The sequence below is a fragment of the Triturus cristatus genome, chromosome 3_1 (assembly GCF_964204655.1).
Source record: "Triturus cristatus chromosome 3_1, aTriCri1.1, whole genome shotgun sequence".
NCBI classification, from domain to species: domain Eukaryota; kingdom Metazoa; phylum Chordata; class Amphibia; order Caudata; family Salamandridae; genus Triturus; species Triturus cristatus.
In genome coordinates, this window is record NC_140583.1 from 12749504 (window position 1) to 12771211 (window position 21708).

Consider the following 21708-nt stretch of genomic DNA (forward strand, 5'->3'; position numbering starts at 1 on the left):
CTGTCCAATTCGAGTATTAGAGTGTGTGCGGAGGCCATATGGTAATGGAAATAAGAATATCAAAGAGAAGAGATGGAGAATGTGGTGAGAACGGAATATTAGAAGAAAAAATATTACCCATCCAGTTCCACTGAGGCGTATAAATAAACATATTGTTACATATATGTATTCAGTGAAAGACATTGACATTAGTGACACAGTTCATTCTACTGGCCAAGAAGTAGTGTGGTACAAAGTGTGTGAACACAATATAAATAAACATATTATTACATATATGTATTCAATGAGAAACATTGACCTTAATGACACAGTTCATTCTACTGGTCAACGAGTGGTGTGGTACATAGTGTGTAAACACAATATAGCTAATGTTTCCGGTTACACAGTAGGTCATATGAAAGACATTGACATTAGTGACACAGTTCAGCTAATGTTTCAGGTTTATACAGTATGTCAAGAGGGAGAAGAGCATATACATTTCACATTTCACATGTTTGGGCATCCTCAACCACGATTTGTAGTTTCAGAAAGTTGGGATGTCTACTGGTAAGTGATGCCTCTCTCAGTAGAAGTTTAAGCTAAGAAAACATGCATCTCTTTATCAAAATTGATGCCCAATTCGACTGCTCGTAATTTAATAATCCACAGAGCCTCTGTTTTTCTCAAATTGAGAGTCCTGTCACCACCCCTTGTACCAAGGGTAGTATGAGATATTCCATGAAACCTGATTTTATTCAGATCTGCTAAGGTGTGATGGGAATTGAAATGGACCGCTAGTGGGTAGCTCGTCAAGTTGTTGCGTATTGCTCTTAAATGTTCCTGCATTCTAATCCTGAGAGGGCGGATAGTGCTGCCCACATATATTAGTCCACAGCAGCATATGATGCAGTATACCACAAAGTTTGTATTGCAGTTTATAAATTGTTTTATACCATGTCTTGTAGTAGTGTTGTATTGAAAGTAGTCAACAAATAATTTACGAAGTAAGGAGGCCTCCTATTTTTGGTCTTTTTAATTAATAATAAAAAGGTATCGGGGATGAATTTGTTTCTCCATTACTTGTTTTCCATTTTAGAAATCACTGCACAGATGACTACATGAAGATCGTCCCATTGATTCTATTTTACAAACTAGTTCCATATCACGGTACAGCATCCCTGACTTTTAGGTATTGTATATAATATTCTTAACCCTCTGACGAATAAGTGGGTATTCTGTACATACATGCTTATATTTTTTCTTATCATTATTAGATACCTTGGTGGATACCCGTTCTTCAAATATAGCTATAAGACATCTAGAACCTATACTGAAATACGAATCACTTTTGTTCATGGTTACAAGAATTAGAATTGTGAATCTCTTACTTGTGGATGATCTTCTCTATAGTAATAGGTACAGTATTTCCGAATTTTTTAAAGTTGACAATACCCCAGTTTTAACCTTCTATTTGATAATATCAAACCATTATCACTGCTTTTCTGTTTCGTATTAGCATTAGAAATTACTGGGGAAGATCTGCTATTATCAACATACAACTGATACATTTATCAGGAGACCGTCTGGCGACAATAATCACTCTCTCAAACCTTCACAAGGTTCTAAAAATTCTTGGGTACTTACATTTCCTTAGTTTTTAATATTAAAAACCTATATTCTGTTCATAGTCACACTCAACTAGTGTGTGTCTGTTCATTGTCTATTTTCTAACTCCTGCTCTCTATCATACACTCCTACAGAACCACTTCGTATGTCGGAGTCTTCGCTTGAAATTATCCACACGTATTACTGCGTGCTAACAGTAGCATAACTATATGTTTGACATTTAAAGCGTCCAAAGACTCATTCCAAAGGTTAGTGCTCAGTTTCTACCTTGGGACACAACGCTTTACTCTCTTCACACCGGATGTGGTAGTGGGGGCAATCCATTTTCTAATTCAATTTCTTTACTGGTCAAATCACTACCCCCTTTTTTCCGTTCTCTTACCGTTTATATTCTTAACCAATTCACGTTTTCTTCCCTCTTTCTCTTCTCTCCCATTCCCTTCACTCAATAATATCCTCATACTTTGTCTATTCTTCACAATGGAAATGATAATAACGGACTGAACTAAATTGCTAATGTGCAAATCGACACACTGTTGGTACTTTGTGCAAACTAAGATCTTGACATTCTTCTTACAGCCCTGAGGAAGTCACTATACGTGACGAAACACGTGTCGGCTGTCATCCTTCTGTATCAAGACTCAGAAAATTGAAGTCTCCCTGTCATTCAATAACTAGGGAGTTCTGATTTTTTCACTCATGAATGTGTTTTTCCTTTTTGTGAAACTTATGTATTAAATTGTTTTCTGATATATACTTTTGTGAGGACCTATTCTGTTCCGTAGCCAGTTACTTTCATTATCACTGTGTCCTTCTCTCTTTTTGGCTAATAACCAACAAGAACAATATATGACTTTAGAGTGCCGGGATTGACTTATGTATAAAACTTGATTGGTGTATGTTTAGAGAGAAGACAGTGTATTTGGACAGGGGATGCCCCAAAAAGTGGTCCCGTGTCTGGGGCCCTTGGAATGCCTACCGTGGAGAGATTTGAGTTCCGCCTCGCTCTATTGAACGAGATGACCCCACCTCCCCGTGACATTTCCCTCTTCTGTAATGATATACCACTTTTCCTCCCATGCTTATTGCAATGTACAAATTGATTGATTCCTCTGTATTGTTAATTTGAACCGATATATGTTTAATAAAAAACATTTATAAAAAAAAAATGAAAATAATCCAATGTAGGGACCCAGAGCTATGAATTTTTAAAGATTAAACTCTTTCTAGTGCTTAGAAACGTATAGTGCCACTCTGGGACATCTGGTCACGCTTGACCATGACAAAGTTAAACTTTCAGGCTAACCACATTGGAGGCCTGCGTGGATACTCTGAATGGTAGGCTTCAGCCAAAATTTTACCTTTGGACTTCAAAACTTTTCTGGAGTTTTTTTACGCTTGGGTCCCTCGATGCTCTTCGCCAGTCTGGATTCGTTCAGGGTTCGTCAGCTTGAATTTCAGGGAGTTTCTGGTAAAACTCTGGAAGTCAGGCTTCTGGAGCTCTTCAGCGAGACAAACCTGGATCCGCGTCGGGTTGCGAAGATGGCTCTTGCGGTTGAGTCAGTCACCTTGTGGAGCTTTTTTCCAAAGGTGCTCCAAACTTCTGGAACGTCTTCCTGAAGTTCCTTCTTTAGGGTCCAAAGTGTCCAAAACACAATCCAAGGGTCTGGAAGCTCCAAGATGGTCCTTGAAAGATTGGGACTACAATTACCACAATGCACCTGGACAAAACCCTTAAAAGCCTACATGGTCCACTCCAGGCAATGGACTCTTGGTTATGATGATCCAGATGAGCTCTGTTACCCCGTAACATGCAGGGACTCATCTCTTTAATCCTTTTGAAGCAAAGTATATCCACAGGGCTGTATATCCAGATAATGCTGCCGGAGCAAATCAAGTTTCCAGCTTGGCAATCCTCCTTCTCTTAGCTTTAAGCAGCAGATCTGAGAGGCTCTGCGCCTTTCACATATTTATTCAGTGTTCTCTGGGGTCAAACAGAAGAGCACTCCTGTCCAATGAGGTGCAAGGCAACACCCCAGAGCATGACCACTTTATCCAAATGTGGCATAATCTTCTCCCAGAAAACACTATTCCTCCAAAATTCGACATGGCTGAAATCTCAGCAGAGCGTGAAGAGCGAACTAAACCAACTCTCAGTGTGGCTCAGTTCCATAGCTCTCCACCCCTTAACATCTACAGATTCCTGAATTAAGCCCCTATCTGTCTGGGTCAGAAGGGATGGAGGTAGATGGACCTGGCATTCCCTGCCTGCCCTATTCCTTCTATGAAGCTTCATGCTTTACAACCCCTCCCTCATGCTCTGGCATTCCGGTGTAGCAGAGCCCTCTCCACCAGATAACCTCTCCATGGGTGAACCACTTATCACTTCTTCAAAGCAGCCTGGCTAATCCTGTTAACTCTGGCCAATCAGGGAAGACTACTGGGAGGCTGAATTTTGGCTTACAAACAAGAAAGTCTTATATCTTCTTTTTAATATATTTCAGGATCAATTTACTAATGGTATATTGTTAGATTTATCAATACCATTCTCCAAAGTCCGTGAATGATAATTTAATTCAAACCATAAAAATATTTATTCGTTCATAAACACTTCCATGTTATCCTATAGGGTCGGGCATCTACAATGGGGAAACTGCATGGTGCAATTTGTCCATCATCAGGGCATATAAAACATCTTACAGTTACAGAACCTCGACACCCAGAGGAGACATTGAGGGTTCCGAATATGCCACAATCATCTAGATCTACACTCTACAGTGCTCCTCGGGACAAAGTTGATTTTGGGAGGCACTTTACTTCAATGAGGAAAGTGAAATGTGTAATTTCTGTTGCTCCAGGGCATATAAAACATCTCTTATAAGGGCCCTCCTTATAATTACGTGATCCCCCACAACTGTGACACCAAGGAGAGACCCTGGGGGTACCTGATATGCCACATTATTGTAGATTATCACTTTTCAAGTGCCCATACTGCCAAAGTTGAGTTTGCAGTGAATTTACTTTTAAGAGCAGTGCCGTAACCCAGGGCTGCCTTTAGAATGACCTCAGGCGCTCAACAGTGTTTACATACAAGTGCAGAAAGGGCTGCTGGTCTCTAAAACTGCCATGCCTCTTTATATACTAGGGACCTATAGGTAGTTTTAATCCCCCTGCCCTATTATCTACTAGAGACCTATAGGGTAGGTCATGCCAATTGTAAGTGTACCCTAATATATAGTAAACGCTATTACATGTGTGTGTTTTCACCTGTGTTTTCAAAAGAGCACTGGCCCGGGGCCGGCCCAACAGAGCCAAGGGTACTCTGAGGGTCAGAAAACCAGCATCCAGGGGCCCCAAATGGAGCAAAAAGTGGGGGGACACTGCAAACAGGTCCTGCTTTCTAACACTGCCTCTCATGTTTAGTGCCGGGACACTTTTGGAGTAGTTGCACGCTATATAATAACTTTCATTTATTCATTATATCATCAAATATTGGGTGACCCGATCCCATGTGAGCCCACATGCTAGGAGGGCAATGACTCACTTTGAGAAATGGATTATCACCCGGTCGAAAGATGAAAAAATACTGGTCGATATCTATAATTCCTTAAACACGCCCACAGCTCCCACCGAATTCCCTGCACAAATGTGGTGGGAGGGGGGGCTAAAGCACACCTTCACCCAGAAAGAATGGTCAGACATCCTCCGCAGAACCCCAACCTCAGTCTGCTGCACGTCTGGGCTGGAAACTCTACTCAAGTCAAGTTATTCTTTATTCGGTTATTAATACAAAATAACCATAAAAGTACAAAGACAAAATTACATTTATATAAAAATTACAATTATAGGGCCACATATAATAAAAAACCGAGTAAGTTCAGATCTCAATTGTTTTCCGTAATTTAAAAACATTTTTAAGGAATGAGGAAATAAATACGACAGTTAAAATATTATCCAATTTCTGTACAGCTAAAAAAGCAGGGCGACAGCGATTAATTTCCATCATTTTTAGTAAAGGAACAATAAACATTTGTCTTGGTCTAGTATAAAATTTACAAAAGAAAAGTATATGCATATCTGATTGCACTGATAAATCATCGCAGGGACATTTACTCATGATTTTTGACCAATTATTCATAGTTGGAAAGCTGAGTGATCTAAATAGTAGATTAAATCTAAAACGTGTCAATAAAAACCTTTCATAATCACTCATTTGTAGCTTTAGATATGGCTGTAAACTATTGCAAATTACAATTTGCTCATGAGCTACTACCGTAGATTTCTTAAACTCTGTTTTCGCTCTGGTCTCTTGCAAATAGGTCATACATCTATCTTTTAAACATTTCCTCGAAATATTGCAAAGAGAAGGCGGATCAGTATAATAATCCCCTAGTCCCAATAGCATGAGAAAATTATTGATATAATGCAGCCATCTAATTTTCCCACACTTCTCTAGACCCATTGCATTTCCCATAATCATTCGGTTTAAACCAGATTCATCTGCGGTCCATATTCTATGCCATAAAAGTACTGGTGCAGTTTTTATTGTGTCTTCTAAATATGGTTCCCCTAGTTCGATATGGCAAGAATATGTTGAGACACTCTGTGGGACGGCCAGGAGATATTTCATAAAATTGTTTTCAACAACTTGTAGTATGCTGACGTTAGCGTATCCCCATAGGCCTGCTCCATAAGTGGCAATAGCTACACAAGTTGCTTTGTAAACAGTCAATATTTCCTTAATTGGTTTCCTCCCTATTTTCCGACTAAAATTTTTTAAAGCCATGATAGATTTACAGTACAACAATTTCCTTGTCTTAATAGTATTGTTCCATAGCCCAGAGCTATCAATTAAGACCCCTAAATAGGGGAATGTTAAGGTATCCTCTACTGGGGTAGTTCCAATATAGATTACTTTTTTCTTCCTCTGTGCACCCGTCCCACAGTGCATGGTGAATGTCTTAGAACAATTTATACTTAGATCAAGGTGGTTCATAAAATCCGAAAAGGAAGTGACTACTCTTTGCATGGCCTGCGGTGTTCTAGCCATTAGTACCGCATCATCTGCATATAACAGAATTGGGATTGATCTATTTCCTACCATTGGTACGTCCCTACACTGTGTTATCAGAGTCTTTTCCACGTTATTAATATAAAGTGTAAAAAGAAACGGCGCCAGGACACAGCCCTGTCTAACACCCCTTCTGATTGCAAATGATCTAGTGCATTCACCATTTTTCCCATATCTTACTCGGGCCGATGCTCCTGCATAAAGGTCTCTCAGGAAGTCAATAATCTGCTTATCCACACCCAGTTTGTCCATTACTAACCAAAGTTTACAATGTGTTACTGAGTCGAATGCTGAGGTAAGATCCACAAAAGTTAAAAACATTCGTCCCTCTTTCACTTTGGTATATTTTTCAATTAAAATATGCAAATTCAAACACTGTTCAATAGTACCAAGACCTTTCCTAAAGCCATACTGCAGGTCACTTAAAATATTTGCTTCATTAGCCCATATATGTAACCTGTCTAAGATTACCCTTCCTAGAATTTTAATAGTAGAATCCAGGAGTGATATTGGGCGGTAACACTTGCAGTTTTCACGGTCGCCCTTTTTAAAAATTGGGACTATCAGGGATTCACACCACGATGGGAGGAGGCCTTTTTTCAGAGTGGCATTAAACATACGTGTAAGGATTGGTGCCCAGAGTTCCTTGTTATTTTTAAATAAATCAACAGGGACTCCATCAGGGCCTGGTGCTTTTCCCGCCAAACTTGCATCAATACTCTACTCTACTCAAAATAACATACTACTGGAACTACACCCCGTTCTATGTGCCAAATACATTACAGGGACAGTATCTGACTGTCAGTTCAATGAGGCACGCTTTGTGCCGCCCATCAGGTCACAGGACAGGGCAGGGCCTAACAGGCCTAGGTCCTCGCACACACATCAGATTAGCATGAGGCTGGGGACAAAAATTAAAAACCAGCGCAAGAAGTTGGGCACTCAGGGCAGCAGGACTTGACTGTACACCATGCAGGCGACATTCTTATCCAACACAGTGTATAGAAATCTATGGGGGATCCTTCAAGTACCCTAGTTTAAGGCAAGTATACTCATGAGGTTTCATTGGCGCGGGAATGTCGCCCTTGATGGCACGTGCAATCTTGACATGGGAGGTCAGTGGGGCACTGATTCTGGTGTAAGTCCTCATGCTGTGCCAGGGATGTGGGAGTGGTGGGGGGTGCCCTTGATGGTATGTGTACTCTTGACATGGGAGGTCAGTGGGGCACAGATGAAAGTGTATGCACTCATGCTGTGCCAGGGTAGTGGAGGGCGGTGCCCTTGATGGCACGTATACTCTTGACATGGTAGTACAGTGGGGCACAGACACTGGTGCAGATGTGTGTGCTCGTGCTGTGTCAGGGAAGTGGATGGCAATGCCCTTGATGGCACATGCACGCTTGATATGGGAGGTCAGTGGGGCACAGACGCTGGTGTATGTGCTCGTGCTGTGCTAGGGAAGCGGGAGTGGTGGGGGGTGCCCTTGATGGCACGTGTACTCCTAACATGGCAGTTCATGGAGGCATAGACACTAGTGCTGGTGCATGTACTCCTGCTCTGCCAGGAACGCGGGGGGCAGTGCCCTTGATGGCACGTGTACTCTTGACGTGGGAGCTCAGTGGGGCACAGACACTGGTGCTGATGTATGTACTCATGCTGTGGCAGGAAAGCGGGGGGTGGTGCCCTTGATGGCACATGTTCTTGTGGCATGACAGCTCAAGGGGGCACATATGCTGGTGTATGTACTCATGCTGTGCCAGGGAAGCAGTGGAGGAGGGGGGCAGTGCCCTCGATGGCACGTGTGCTCTTGGCATGGTAGTTCAGTGGGGGGTGCCCATCATACTCACGCAAGGCGTGCCACTCGTCCTGGCGGATGGTCTTGGTGATGTTGATGGGAAGGTTACGTGGCAGTGACGAGGAGGTGTAGTGATACTTCACGGCCGTGCACCGGTCGATGACCCCTGAAAGAGAAGACACACAAGAGCTTCAATGCACAGGTCCCACCTCAGTGGAGAGACATAGAGAAAGAGAGGGCAGGAGCAAGGCAGAGTGAGAGAGGAAAGAGAAGATAGAGGAGGGGCAAGGCAGAGTGAGGGAGTTGGGGGAGGGGAGAGAGGCAGAGAAACAAGGGAAGGTGAGAGGAAGAGACAGAGAAAAGGAGGAGGAAGAGAAACAAAAGAAGGTGGAAGAGAAACAAAAGAAGGTGAGGAGCAGAGACAAAGAGGAAGGAGATAGAGGGAGAGAAAGAGAAACAAGAGAAGGTGAGAGGAAGAGACAGAGAGGAGGAAGATAGAGATAGAGCAAGAGAAACAAGAGAGGGTGAGGAGAAGAGACAGCTAGGAGGGAGATTGCGTGAGAGAAAGAGAAACAAGAGAGGGTGAGAGGAAGAGACAGAGAGGAGGAGGAAAAGAAACAAAAGAAGGTGAGGAGCAGAGACAAAGAGGAAGGAGACAGAGGAAGAGAAAGAGAAACAAGAGAAGGTGGGAGGAAGAGACAGAGGAGGAGGAGGAAGAGAAACAAAAGAAGGTGAGGAGCAGAGACATAGAGGAAGGAGATAGAGACAGAGAAAGAGAAACAAAAGAAGGCAAGTAGAAGGGACAGAGAGAAAGGAGATATAGGGAGAGAAAGACAAACAAGAGAAGGAGTAAGAGGATGGAGAGAATGAGCGAGGACAAGCAAGAGAAACAAAAGAAGGTGAGGAGAAGAGACAGATAGGGGGAGATAGAGACAGAGAAAGAGAAACAAGAGACGGTGAGAGGAAGAGAAAGAGAGGAGGAAGATGGAGGCAGAGAAAGAGAAATAAGAGAAGGTGAGAGGAAGAGACAGAGAGGTGGGTGATAGAGGGTGAGAAAGAGAAACAAGAGAAGGTGAGAGGAAGAGACAGAGAGGAGGAAGATAGAGACAAAGAAAGAGAAACAAAAGAAGGCAAGTAGAAGGGACAGAGAGAAAGGAGATATAGGGAGAGAAAGAGAAACAAGAGAAGGAGTAAGAGGATGGAGAGAATGAGCGAGGACAAGCAAAAGAAACAAAAGAAGGTTAGGAGAAGAGACAGATAGGGGGAGATAGAGACAGAGAAAGAGAAACAAGAGACGGTGAGAGGAAGAGAAAGAGAGGAGGAAGATGGAGAAAGAGAAATAAGAGAAGGTGAGAGGAAGAGACAGAGAGACGGGTGATAGAGGGAGAGAAAGAGACACAAGAGAAGGTGAGAGGAAGAGACAGAGAGGAGGAAGATAGAGACAGAGAGGAGGAAGATAGAGACAGAGAAAGAGAAACAAGAGAAGGTGAGAGAGAGAGCTGGAGCAAGGCAGAGTGAGAGACGGAAAAGAGGAGGGGAAGAGATAGAGAGAGAATGAGGATGTGGGATAGGCAGAGCAAGAGAACCAAGAGAAGGTGAAAGAAAGAGAGAGAGGGATGAGGAGAGAGGCAGAGAAAGAAGTGAGGGGTGAGAAGACAAGACAGAAAGCAGGTAGATAGAGGCAGAGAAACAGAGAGACAGACACGTGAGGGTGAGAGGACGAAACACAGAGGCGGAAGATAGAAACAGAGAAGTGAGGGTGTGAGAGGAAGAGGCAGAGAGGAAGAGTAAGAGAGAAGCGAGGGGGTCAGTAGAAGAGACAGAGAATGAAGAAGAGAGAGGCAGAGAGGGGTGAGAGGAAGAAGAGAATGAGTAGGAGAGAGGCAGAACAAGAGAGAGAGAGAGACGAGAGAATGTAAGAGGAAGGGTGCAGTGGAGTAAGACAAGAAGAGAGAAGTGAGGGAGAGAGGAAGCAGAGAGTGATGAAGAGAGGAGCACAGAGGGGCTGAGACGCAAAGCAAGGGAGAGAACCAACATTTAGTGAGAGAAGGGAAGAGGGGGTGAAAGAACAGAGCAAGAGCTCGACCCGTGAGCTGAGCTTGGACGAAGCAAGTGACAGAAGGAAGGAGCGCGCACGCGCAGACTGCCGGCTCGCACGCGCAGGCGACAGCACTGCTTAGTTTGTGAAACAGCAAGCGGCGGCTCCATTTCACTTAGACACCCTCGGATTGCGCCTCAGAATGCCTGAGGTGCAGTCTTGGTTCCGCCTCTTGCCTCTTTCATCCCCCACTCTAGACTCCCTGCCTCTTTATCCCACTCTTGCAGGCTCTTTCGCATCCCTCCTTTCTTTGTCACTGTTTCCCGTTTTTTCTTCCTTTTTCCCTCCTTTTGAGTTTTTCACTCTCTTGCTCTGGCTCAAAGTCTGATGAAGAAAAATAAGTGCCAATGTCTGGAAATAAGTGCTGGTGGACCCCACCTGTGAGCACCGGCTCAAATTAAGCACTGGGCGCCAACCTGTATAGGTCCGTGTGGCCTGGCCCCAGCAATATTTCACGTTATTGTTCGAGGAGGAAGTGACGTCACGTGCCCCTTAACACCCAATGCCCTCGGTGTGTTGACCCTGTACTCCACCCTTCACCCTCCAACTCCCTCCCACTGGCTGCTGAATGTAGACTGTAGAAAGTGATCCTGGTTGTCTGCCCTCTTTGCTTACTAATGACCCCCGAGGCAATGTGGGTGGCTGTGTGGTGGCAGCTGTCAGCTGTGAGCGTGTGCCAGTCCAAAGACTGCTGCATCCACAGTGGCACCAGAGGCTGGCATTATTTTTTCAAAGCACTGCCCGGAAGGAGAGAGTTCATAAGTCTAAGAAAACTTTGGTGATTAATGTTTCCGCTTTTGTCTCGTGGCAGTTTTGACTCACCATAAAATAGCGCAGAGGGTTAATGTGCCTGCTGCAAAGAATGTGCACCATGCATACTACAGAACTGTGTGTTTTGCAGGGGAGGGCGGAACACAGGGAGTTTCACTCCGTGGAATTCTGCAGAGTTTCATAAAAATTGCGAGAGTCTACGGAGTTCAGCGAGGAGGTGGAATTCAGCAGCTCGCGCCGATCTTTAGCGCTGGCAGCATGAGCCCTGCTGGAAAATGAGTGTGAAGGGTACCGCGTGGTAAACCAGAAGATACCGCTTCTTTCCAGTGCTTGGGTACATTTTCTACATGAGCGGCAGCTATCTCAAAATAAATGATTGCAACCTGCCGAGACCGGCCGCGTTGAGAAATCTCACCATCTGGCGTTCTAGAGCCCAAAAAACTTAACGTTGGTGAGCTACGTGCAAGAAAAAACTCCACCTTGCAGAGGTTGGAGGAGTTTTGCAGGAACTCCGCATTCCAACGCGAAGTGGACAAATCTCTGTGAACTCTACTGAGGCAGCCTGACATCTAAGGACGCTAAGAGCTCTGCTGAGGCAGCCTGACTTCTAAGGACGCTAAGAGCTCTGCTGGGGCAGCCTGACATCTAAGGATGCTAAGAGCTCTGCTGAGGCAGCCTGACATCTAAGGACGCTAAATGCTCTGCTGAGGATGCTAAGAGCTCTGCTGAGGCAGCCTGACATCTAAGGACGCTAAGAGCTCTGCTGAGGCAGCCTGACATCTAAAGACGCTTAGAGCTCTGCTGGGGCAGCCTGACATCTAAGGATGCTAAGAGCTCTGCTGAGGCAGCATGACTTCTAAGGACGCTAAGAGCTCTGCTGGGGCAGCCTGACATCTAAGGACGCTAAGAGCTCTGCTGGGGCTGCCTGACATCTAAGGACGCTAAGAGCTCTGCTGGGGCTGCCTGACATCTAAGGACGCTAAGAGCTCTGCTGAGGCAGCCTAACATCTAAGGACGCTAAGAGCTCTGCTGACACACTCTGACATGAAAGGACGCTTAGAGCTCTGCTGGGGCAGCCTGACATCTAAGGATGCTAAGAGCTCTGCTGAGGCAGCCTGACATCTAAGGATGCTAAGAGCTCTGCTGAGGCAGCCTGACATCTAAGGATGCTAAGAGCTCTGCTGAGGCAGCCTGACTTCTAAGGACGCTAAGAGCTCTGCTGGGGCAGCCTGACATCTAAGGACGCTAAGAGCTCTGCTGACGCACTCTGACATGAAAGGACGCTTAGAGCTCTGCTGGGGCAGCCTGACATCTAAGGATGCTAAGAGCTCTGCTGAGGCAGCCTGACTTCTAAGGACGCTAAGAGCTCTGCTGGGGCAGCCTGACATCTAAGGACGCTAAGAGCTCTGCTGACGCACTCTGACATGAAAGGACGCTTAGAGCTCTGCTGGGGCAGCCTGACATCTAAGGATGCTAAGAGCTCTGCTGAGGCAGCCTGACATCTAAGGATGCTAAGAGCTCTGCTGAGGCAGCCTGACTTCTAAGGACGCTAAGAGCTCTGCTGGGGCAGCCTGACATCTAAGGACGCTAAGAGCTCTGCTGACGCACTCTGACATGAAAGGACGCTTAGAGCTCTGCTGGGGCAGCCTGACATCTAAGGATGCTAAGAGCTCTGCTGACGCACTCTGACATGAAAGGACGCTTAGAGCTCTGCTGGGGCAGCCTGACATCTAAGGACGCTAAGAGCTCTGCTGGGGCAGCCTGCCATCTAAGGACGCTAAGAGCTCTGCTGAGGCAGCCTGACATCTAAGGACGCTAAATGCTCTGCTGAGGATGCTAAGAGCTCTGCTGAGGCAGCCTGACATCTAAGGACGCTAAGAGCTCTGCTGAGGCAGCCTGACATCTAAGGACGCGAGCTCTGCTGAGGCAGCCTGACATCTAAGGACGCTAATGTGGAAATTTAGTTTGCAACTGAACATTATCTGCGCCATCTTGCCTCTCCCCAGCGCCACGCACCGAAAACGCATGGCAGCCATTTTAGGCACCCCACTCTCTCACCCCGCTCATCGCCGATCACCAGCGCGCCCCTCAGGCGCTGCGAACATCCCCCGCGCGCTGGCCACCCCCGCTCTCTCGTACATGGGCTGTAAAACCTCTCCTTCTGCGCGGCCCTGCCATGGAATCGCACCCCGTGCCTGACCAACACCTCCTTTTCATCCCATACATGGTCATACATCCTTTCTGATAACCCCCTTCCTCCGCGCCCGATTGTCCGAACCAATCCCAGGCCATCACCTAGCCCTGCGGATGCAGTTTATTGCCCCTACTGTAAGGGAAACACCCCACATCAAAGGGATTACAGTAGATCAAGGCCCCCCCCACCCCCTGAGACCCGGCCGGTCGCACACACCCCCGGGAATTGGCGGAATGTCCAGCTGTGTGATAGCCATCTCCCACTGTGGGTGGGGTGGGGACTTCCACTGTAGATATGTGTGGGAACGAGCTTGAAGTGGGGATTCTGAGGATGTTCTTTCATGTATCAAAGCGATCTCAAGAATGTGCCATGTATGATAAACCTGCAATAAAGTCATAAACCTGTGTATAAGAGGCCAGGCCTCAGAGATGTGGTTAGAGCACCTCATGACGATACCTTGCTGTCTGACCTGACGTGTTCTCCTCCGGAGAGAATTAAACTTTGTTTCCTGCCTTCCAGTCTCCGGCGCCTGCCTCTTTGTTGGTTTAGCATCGAATGGTATAAGAGGCGATTACCGCCGGACAATACTTGAAAGGTTATCGACTACGACTGCCGCTACCATTTAAAAATTGGCGTCCCAAGCGTGGGGCCCATCAGCGACACGTGGATCCAGTGGGAGAGGTCCCGACGACAGAGTGAACGACTGCAACGATCGGGAGAGCTCCTGCCCGATAGACCCTCGTCTGGCAGCCGATCATCCGAACTTCACTGGTTCCGAGCAGACCTCTCTCGAGTGATCTACGGTCCTGACTGGGAACCATCAGGAGTGCCGCGGCAATAACGGAGAGTAGAGGACGATCGGGCGCTGGAGGCGGAAGACGAGAAACTGTCCAGGCGGTCCGGGTAAGGTCGTGAAACACGACAAATTGCGAAACGATTGATTGATTGATTGAAATACTAGTATTTGCTTATTGATTGTTCTCTTTGAGATATTCGCTGTCTACAAACGGGGAGGAGTAGAAATACTCTCTCTTCCTTTGCAGATAGTGAAGGGTAGGTAACGCAGACTTTTGTCCCCATTGTAACCCGTCGTGCCTATTTTTATCTCCCCACTGATTGATTGTCCGAATATTGATTGTTTTGAAGGATAGTGCTCTTTGAGATATTCTCTGTTTGCAAATAACGTAGAATAGAAATATTCTGTCTAGTCTTTGCAAATAGTGAAGGGTAGGTAACGCAGACTTTTGTCCCCCGTTGTAACCCGTCGTGCCTATCTTTATCTCCCCACTGATTGATTGTCCGAATATTGATTGTTTTGAAGGATAGTGCTCTTTGAGATATTCTCTGTTTGCAAATAACGTAGAATAGAAATATTCTGTCTAGTCTTTGCAAATAGTGAAGGGTAGGTAACGCAGACTTTTTTTCCCATTGTAACCCGTCGTGCCTATCTCTTTCTCACCATTGATTGATTGATTGTCCGAACACTAGTTGTTCAATATTGGTTCTTTGGAGGTATTCTCTGCTTACAAATAACGTGGAATAGAGATATTCTATCTAGTCTTTGCAAGCAGCGAAAAGATAGGTAGTGCTGACTTTTGTCCCCGTTGTAACCCGTCATGCCTAACTTCTCCCCACTGATTGGTAGTTGGTTCTGCCCGGACCGCTTATTAGAGGCGAACCATCCAGCTCCACTGGAAGACACCCCTAATAAGGACATATTTACTAAATATGGATTAGTCGCTGTAGCTTACAGCAAGCTAGGGCATAAAAATCGCTATAAAGAAACAAAAATAATCTAGTGAGACCAGTAGACCGCTGATGGGACCCTTTTTGACCCTACAAACACAAGAAACGCTAGGAAATAGCCCTTTACGAGGAATATGAAACTAGGAGGAGGAGCCAAGCCCACGGTCGAGGTAGCCACGTGCTCGTTGCCAGATTGCAAATATATGCAACACTCCAACAAAGTAGTACAATTATAACATATTAATAACTTATAGGTATAACAACACGCCAACAGGGTAAACACATTAAAACATGTTTTTAAACAACTATTTACATGACAGTCCTCCCCCCTCCTTCTTCGAAATAGCAACATTGGCCTGTTTTGGGCGGTCCTTTTAGTTGGCTTTGGGCTACAAAAGACCTGCAAAATCCATTGGCCTGTGAGGCGGCATCAGTGACGGACGATTGTGCGAACAGGCCGGAGGCTACACGCAGCGCCGAGGCCCTGGCAGCGCCAAGGTGGAGTCCACCACGTTGTACTGGTCTTCCCATTCTCTGCTTCGACCGGCAGCGAAGGGTGCCCTGGCAGGGGGGAAGCGACGCGGACGGGCCTCCCCCGCCTCCCCAGGTGGAGGCTCGCCAGCAGAGAAGGCACCCCTGTCGCTTCATTCGCCGGCCAGCTGAGTTGCACCCAGCCGTTTCACTCGCCGTCCAGATGAGTAGGCGCCCCTGCACTCACCGGCCAGCTGCAGCAGGACAGCCATTCACGTCTTGCCTGCCGGGCAACCACTCAGGCGCAGGTCCACTAAGATTGCCATTAGCGTTTGACTCGAGAGGTGGGTCCCCGCAGCCGAGTGATCGGGGGACCCACCCCGGTGGCTGTAACGAAGAGCTGCTGCTGCTGCCTCTGGACTCTGGCGGTCGGTTCTTCAGACCCAGGCCTGGCCCACCGAAAGACGGCCCTGGACTCGGAAGCTTGTCTGCTCGGGCGTGGGCCCCACCCTTGAAAAACACCCTCTCAACTTTGCAGATTCTGCGGGAGTCATTGACATTCGAATCCCGTGGACTTCCGGTGGGGGCAACCGCCGCTATTTGCTTGCTTATTCCACATTAACTTGTCTTTGCCCCGGGCGGCAGCCATCTTGCCTCCGTTTGGTGCCGTAAAAGAAAGACTGATTCAAGGCGTCGGCGGAAGAACCCGCCTGCTGTCCCGCCTCAAGAACGGACCACGGCATTGCTACAAGACCGCGGTGACGCCATGCTGACGCAAGCTGACGCTAACGAAAGTTCTCGAACTACCGAAAGGGATTCTGGTCCAGCAGCTAGTTAGTGGGAAGACTTAGACTGTGCACTGGACCCACCCGACCTCGCCCCAAAATAGCGCCAATGTAGGAGGGGCCTGCAACTCCTTATGGCATCCCGGTTACTTGACATTTATGTATGCAATGTTTCCACACATGATGGTCGGAGGGACGGGGAGGGTACTGAATTTATGCTAAAGTAGTGTTGCTCATGATACTCGACGCCTTTCACACCGTGGCCGGCCTGAAGCGGTTGTAGGCCCGTATTTGTATACTGACATTGTTTTAAATAAAGGGCTTCTTAAAGGAATTACGGAATCAGCGTCATGACAAATCATCTAGGTTGGTAAAGGTTTTTGAATAAATGATTGTTACTCCCAAGCAATAGAAAGCAGATAATGCAGACCCTATTTGCCTGATTTATTTTTTGATTAACGGAATTTGTACCCGTCACACCTGTCTTTTTCCAAGAGTTGTCAGAAAATGGTCGACTATAGCTTAAGGTATATGCCGAATGCAAGATACGGTATCTTGCACCATAATATACGACCGATTGAGAAATAAATGTACGACCAGGGAACCCGAATTTAGGAGATGAATGAAATAGAGCATCTTTGTATAATCGAAAGAAAAGAATAATAGGTCTGTGGTATTACCCACTCCTGCGGCTAGCATGGTACGTGGTAAGTAGAACTTTTTCGTGTCTACGCGCGCTAATGTACTTTGAATGCTGCGCACCCCCCCCCCCCCCTTCTTCTCTTCTCTATAGGCCACATCGGAATGGAATTCCGACTGGAGAATGGAGTGAACATGGACCGCACCGTGCTCAATGTAGGGAAAAACATAGACAAACGTTGTGGGATGGTGCGTGAAGCACAGACCACCACTGGGAACGTGAAAAACTGTATGGTATAACTGTGCGTATGTGCCCTGATTGTACGGTATGAATGTGTACGTATTGTATATGCCTGGGTCGCTGGAGAGAACGTCGTTGTATGGACTGAGACGCTTGTCTATCGACCAAAGGGAGGGGAGTAAAAAGTCCGACACCCCCCCAAAATGAATTACGGAAAATACTGAAAAATACACAGCACGCGTAGAAAAGGGGACAGGAAAAGAAAGACCCCTTTTCCCTAATTAGCTCTGTGTCTTCGTCTTCAGTTTCTGCGCTTGGTGTATGTACTGTCATGTCCTATCCGGTATTTGTGTGTACGTGAACGATGAATTTATGTTTTTCCAGCCTATGTTTCTTTACGTAAAACTGACCCGTGCTGCTCTGCGTTGTGTGCACACCAAGTAGCCTATAATCATATACATTTATCGCTCTCTCTCTCTCTCTCTCTTTATGTCGCACGTTTATCAAATAGCCTACTTGATGCGCACGTACTCTCTCTCTCTCTCTCTCTCTCTCTCTCTCTCTCTCTCTCTCAATAAATGATGTACTCTCTCTCTCTCTCTCTCTCTCTCTCTCTCTCTTAATAAACGATGTACTCTCTCTCTCTCACTCTCACTCTCTCTCTCTCTCTCTCCCTCTCCCTCGCCGAAGGCTCCCTTGCCCTCTTTTTAAATAAATGACGACACTGTACCACCCCAGTAGATATATAATTGGCCTAAAACACGGCGGTGTTCGAACAAATTGACAGAAACAAAAACGACCGTACTTTACCACGTTACTACCTCTCCTTTCTGCAAATGTTGAACTTAATTGGCTGAGAAAGAAAGGACAGGTAAGACGACTGATGTCTCCCAATCTGGCCCTCATCACGGGGACTATTTGTCAGTGGTTTTCGTTTTTAGAGCTCTAACGACACCATCTCCACCGCCCAGAATTGCCCCCGCCCAATTGTTCCGAACTAGAATGTCTAAGCACCCTGTCCTCCCAGAATCACCCCAGCTCTGTACTAGCCGTCCCAGAGTATTTCGAACAAAACAGCTGATGACTTTCTTTTCTAAAAGTACTTCGCCTAAGCTGATGAGGGTTACCTATTGTCTCCAGCAAGAAAAATGTTTAGCTTGTGTCCCTCCCCGAAATAGATATCTATGAATCCATGACAGTAGCACCTCGCACTTTTTCATAAACTTAGCAGTCCTCGGAGGAAAATGTGTATTAACAGAACTTGTGTTAAGAAGAACGAGTCTCTACCGGAGAAGCCGGTTCGAATTTTTGATAGACCAGAAAGTTGACAGATGTCAGGCTTCCTGCCACGATTATAGGGCACAGGAATCGACACCTAGCAGGCCAGACGATGGACAGGAACACCCACAGAAACCTGCACCACAGCAATGATTAATAAATTAGTAACACACACCGACATAAGAGTTAATAGACATCAATCATACAGCGACCGATAAAAGCATTTCCCCAACTACTCGGTGGTTGGGAGAGAGGATGAAGTGTGTAAATGTCTTCCCTGCCAACTCTCTAAGATTTTGTTTCTTGTACTCATTCAAAGATAACCTGCGGCCATCGGAAGAGAGGGGTCGGACGTGACGCACAGCCTGGCTACGGACCATGGAACATCTATGGCATCGACCAAGGGGGAGCCACGAAGCAAAGGGATGCGGGACGAGGCACCATTCACAGCATGGAAAGCAATAGAACGAAAGGCTATCCCGAAGCCCCCTGCTCGCTGATCAGCTCGTGCCTGGAGTCCCAACCCGTCGGGCCCGATTGATGGGCCCAATGCTGAAAGATTATGCTCTCCTTGGTCCGCCCTTTGATCCGATCCCACTCCACCCCCTCTTCCCTCGGCCTCCCAAAAGCACCCCTATTTTTCGACATTGACCTTACAAAAGAAAAATGAGAAGCGGGTACCCAGTCTCAAGGTACCTACAATAAGACCAGTCAAGGGAAAGGACAGAACAGGACTGTGATCCAAGAGCAAAGGATGATCACACCCTGAAAACGCTGGATTTGAGCTGGACCTTAGCTCCACCGCCGGTGCTCAACAGTGCCAACGAAAGAAGAAGAGAGAGCTTACCAGTGATGGCTCACTGCAATAAGACACTGGAAAGCAGAAACACCCCCTGACTGTAACCCATGTTGAGTTGTATTCCTCTCCCAACCACTTTTTGATTTGACTACCTCCCAACCAAGTTTCCAAGATCTTTTTTCGGTCGCTTCCAGCTACACACTAAATAAATGAGGAAACATTAGCTTATTATAAATGACAATTGTATAGCATCAACCGTACACATGACTATGCTGTTTAGCTTGATCCACGCGAAGTCTAGGCCTTAAGTAAATGAGCGTAATTATCCCTTGTTTTACCGAACCTTTTTCAAGTATCAAGTTTGTGTTCAAGCAAGTTTCCCTCCACCTATCTCCGTGTCTGATATCTGATGCAGCTAAAGAAATTCTGTATATGCTACGTCATCAACTGTCACGTCAACCACATGTAACTATGTACAATTGTGTCAGATTGCTCCCGCCTGTCCTAAGACTCTGTACTTTTAAGGAACGCATGAAAACATTTACGATATTATGGCTAAAAGGTTAACGAAGGTGAATGTCGGCCAGACAAGCTGGCGAGATATGTTAAAAGGGAGGACTGTGGAAATTTAGTTTGCAACTGAACATTATCTGCGCCATCTTCCCTCTCCCCAGCGCCACGCACCGAAAACGCACGGCAGCCATTTTAGGCACCCCACTCTCTCACCCCGCTCATCGCCGATCACCAGCGCGCCCCTCAGGCGCTGCGAACATCCCCCGCGCGCTGGCCACCCCCGCTCTCTCGTACATGGGCTGTAAAACCTCTCCTTCTGCGCGGCCCTGCCATGGAATCGCACCCCGTGCCTGACCAACACCTCCTTTTCATCCCATACATGGTCATACATCCTTTCTGATAACCCCCTTCCTCCGCGCCCGATTGTCCGAACCAATCCCAGGCCATCACCTAGCCCTGCGGATGCAGTTTATTGCCCCTACTGTAAGGGAAACACCCCACATCAAAGGGATTACAGTAGATCAAGGCCCCCCCCACCCCCTGAGACCCGACCGGTCGCACACACCCCCGGGAATTGACGGAATGTCCAGCTGTGTGATAGCCATCTCCCACTGTGGGTGGGGTGGGGACCTCCACTGAAGATATGTGTGGGAACGAGCTCGAAGAGGGGATTCTGAGGATGTTCTTTCATGTATCAAGACAATCTCAAGAATGTGCCATGTGTGATAAACCTGCAATAAAGTCATAAACCTGTGTATAAGAGGCCAGGCCTCAGAGATGTGGTTAGAGCACCTCGTGACGATACCTTGCTGTCTGACCTGACGTGTTCTCCTCCGGAGAGAATAAAACCTTGTTTGCTGCCTTCCAGTCTCCAGCGCCTGCCTCTTTGTTGGTTTAGCATCGAATGGTATAAGAGGCGATTACCGCCGGGCAATACTTGAAAGGTTATCGACTACGACTGCTGCTACCATTTAACACTAAGAGCTCTGCTGAGGCAGCCTGACATCTAAGGACGCTAAGAGCTCTGCTGAGGCAGCCTGACATCTAAGGACGCTAAGAGCTCTGCTGAGGACGCTAAGAGCTCTGCTGAGGCAGCCTGACATCTATGGACGCTAAGAGCTCTGCTGAGGCAGCCTGACATCTAAGGACGCGAGCTCTGCTGAGGCAGCCTGACATCTAAGGACGCTAAGAGCTCTGCTGAGGCAGCCTGACATCTAAGGACGCTAAGAGCTCTGCTGAGGCAGCCTGACATCTAAGGACGCTAAGAGCTCTGCTAAGGATGCTAAGAGCTCTGCTGAGGCAGCCTGACATCTAAGGACGCTAAGAGCTCTGCTGAGGCAGCCTGACATCTAAGGAGCTAAGAGCTCTGCTAAGGCAGCCTGACATCTAAGGACGCTAAGAGCTCTGCTAAGGATGCTAAGAGCTCTGCTGAGGCAGCCTGACATCTAAGGACTCTAAGAGCTCTTCTGATGCAGCCTGACATCTAAGGGAGCTTAGAGCCCTGCTGAGTCAGCCTGACATATAAGGAGCTAAAAAGTCTTCTGAGGCAGCCTGACATCGAAGGAAGCTTAGCACTCTGCTGAGGCAGCCTGACATCTAAGGATGCTAAGAGCTCTGCTGACGCAGCCTGACATCTAAGGAAGCTTAGCACTCTGCTGAGGCAGCCTGACATGTGAGGATGCTTAAAGCTCTGCTGACGCAG

The 21708-nt window shown here is 46.8% G+C and overlaps 1 protein-coding gene across 5 annotated transcripts in view; it reads right to left on the reverse strand.

Moving 5' to 3' along the window:
- Positions 1–21708, reverse strand: part of LOC146859598 (uncharacterized) — a 257232-nt gene that overhangs the window by 92182 nt on the left and 143342 nt on the right. For all 5 annotated transcript variants that reach the window (XM_085646544.1, XM_085646543.1, XM_085646545.1 and 2 more), the window contains exon 2: positions 8524–8637. In XM_085646544.1, the coding sequence (XP_085502670.1) occupies positions 8524–8637 (114 nt within the window). The remainder of the gene's footprint in view (positions 1–8523; positions 8638–21708) is intronic.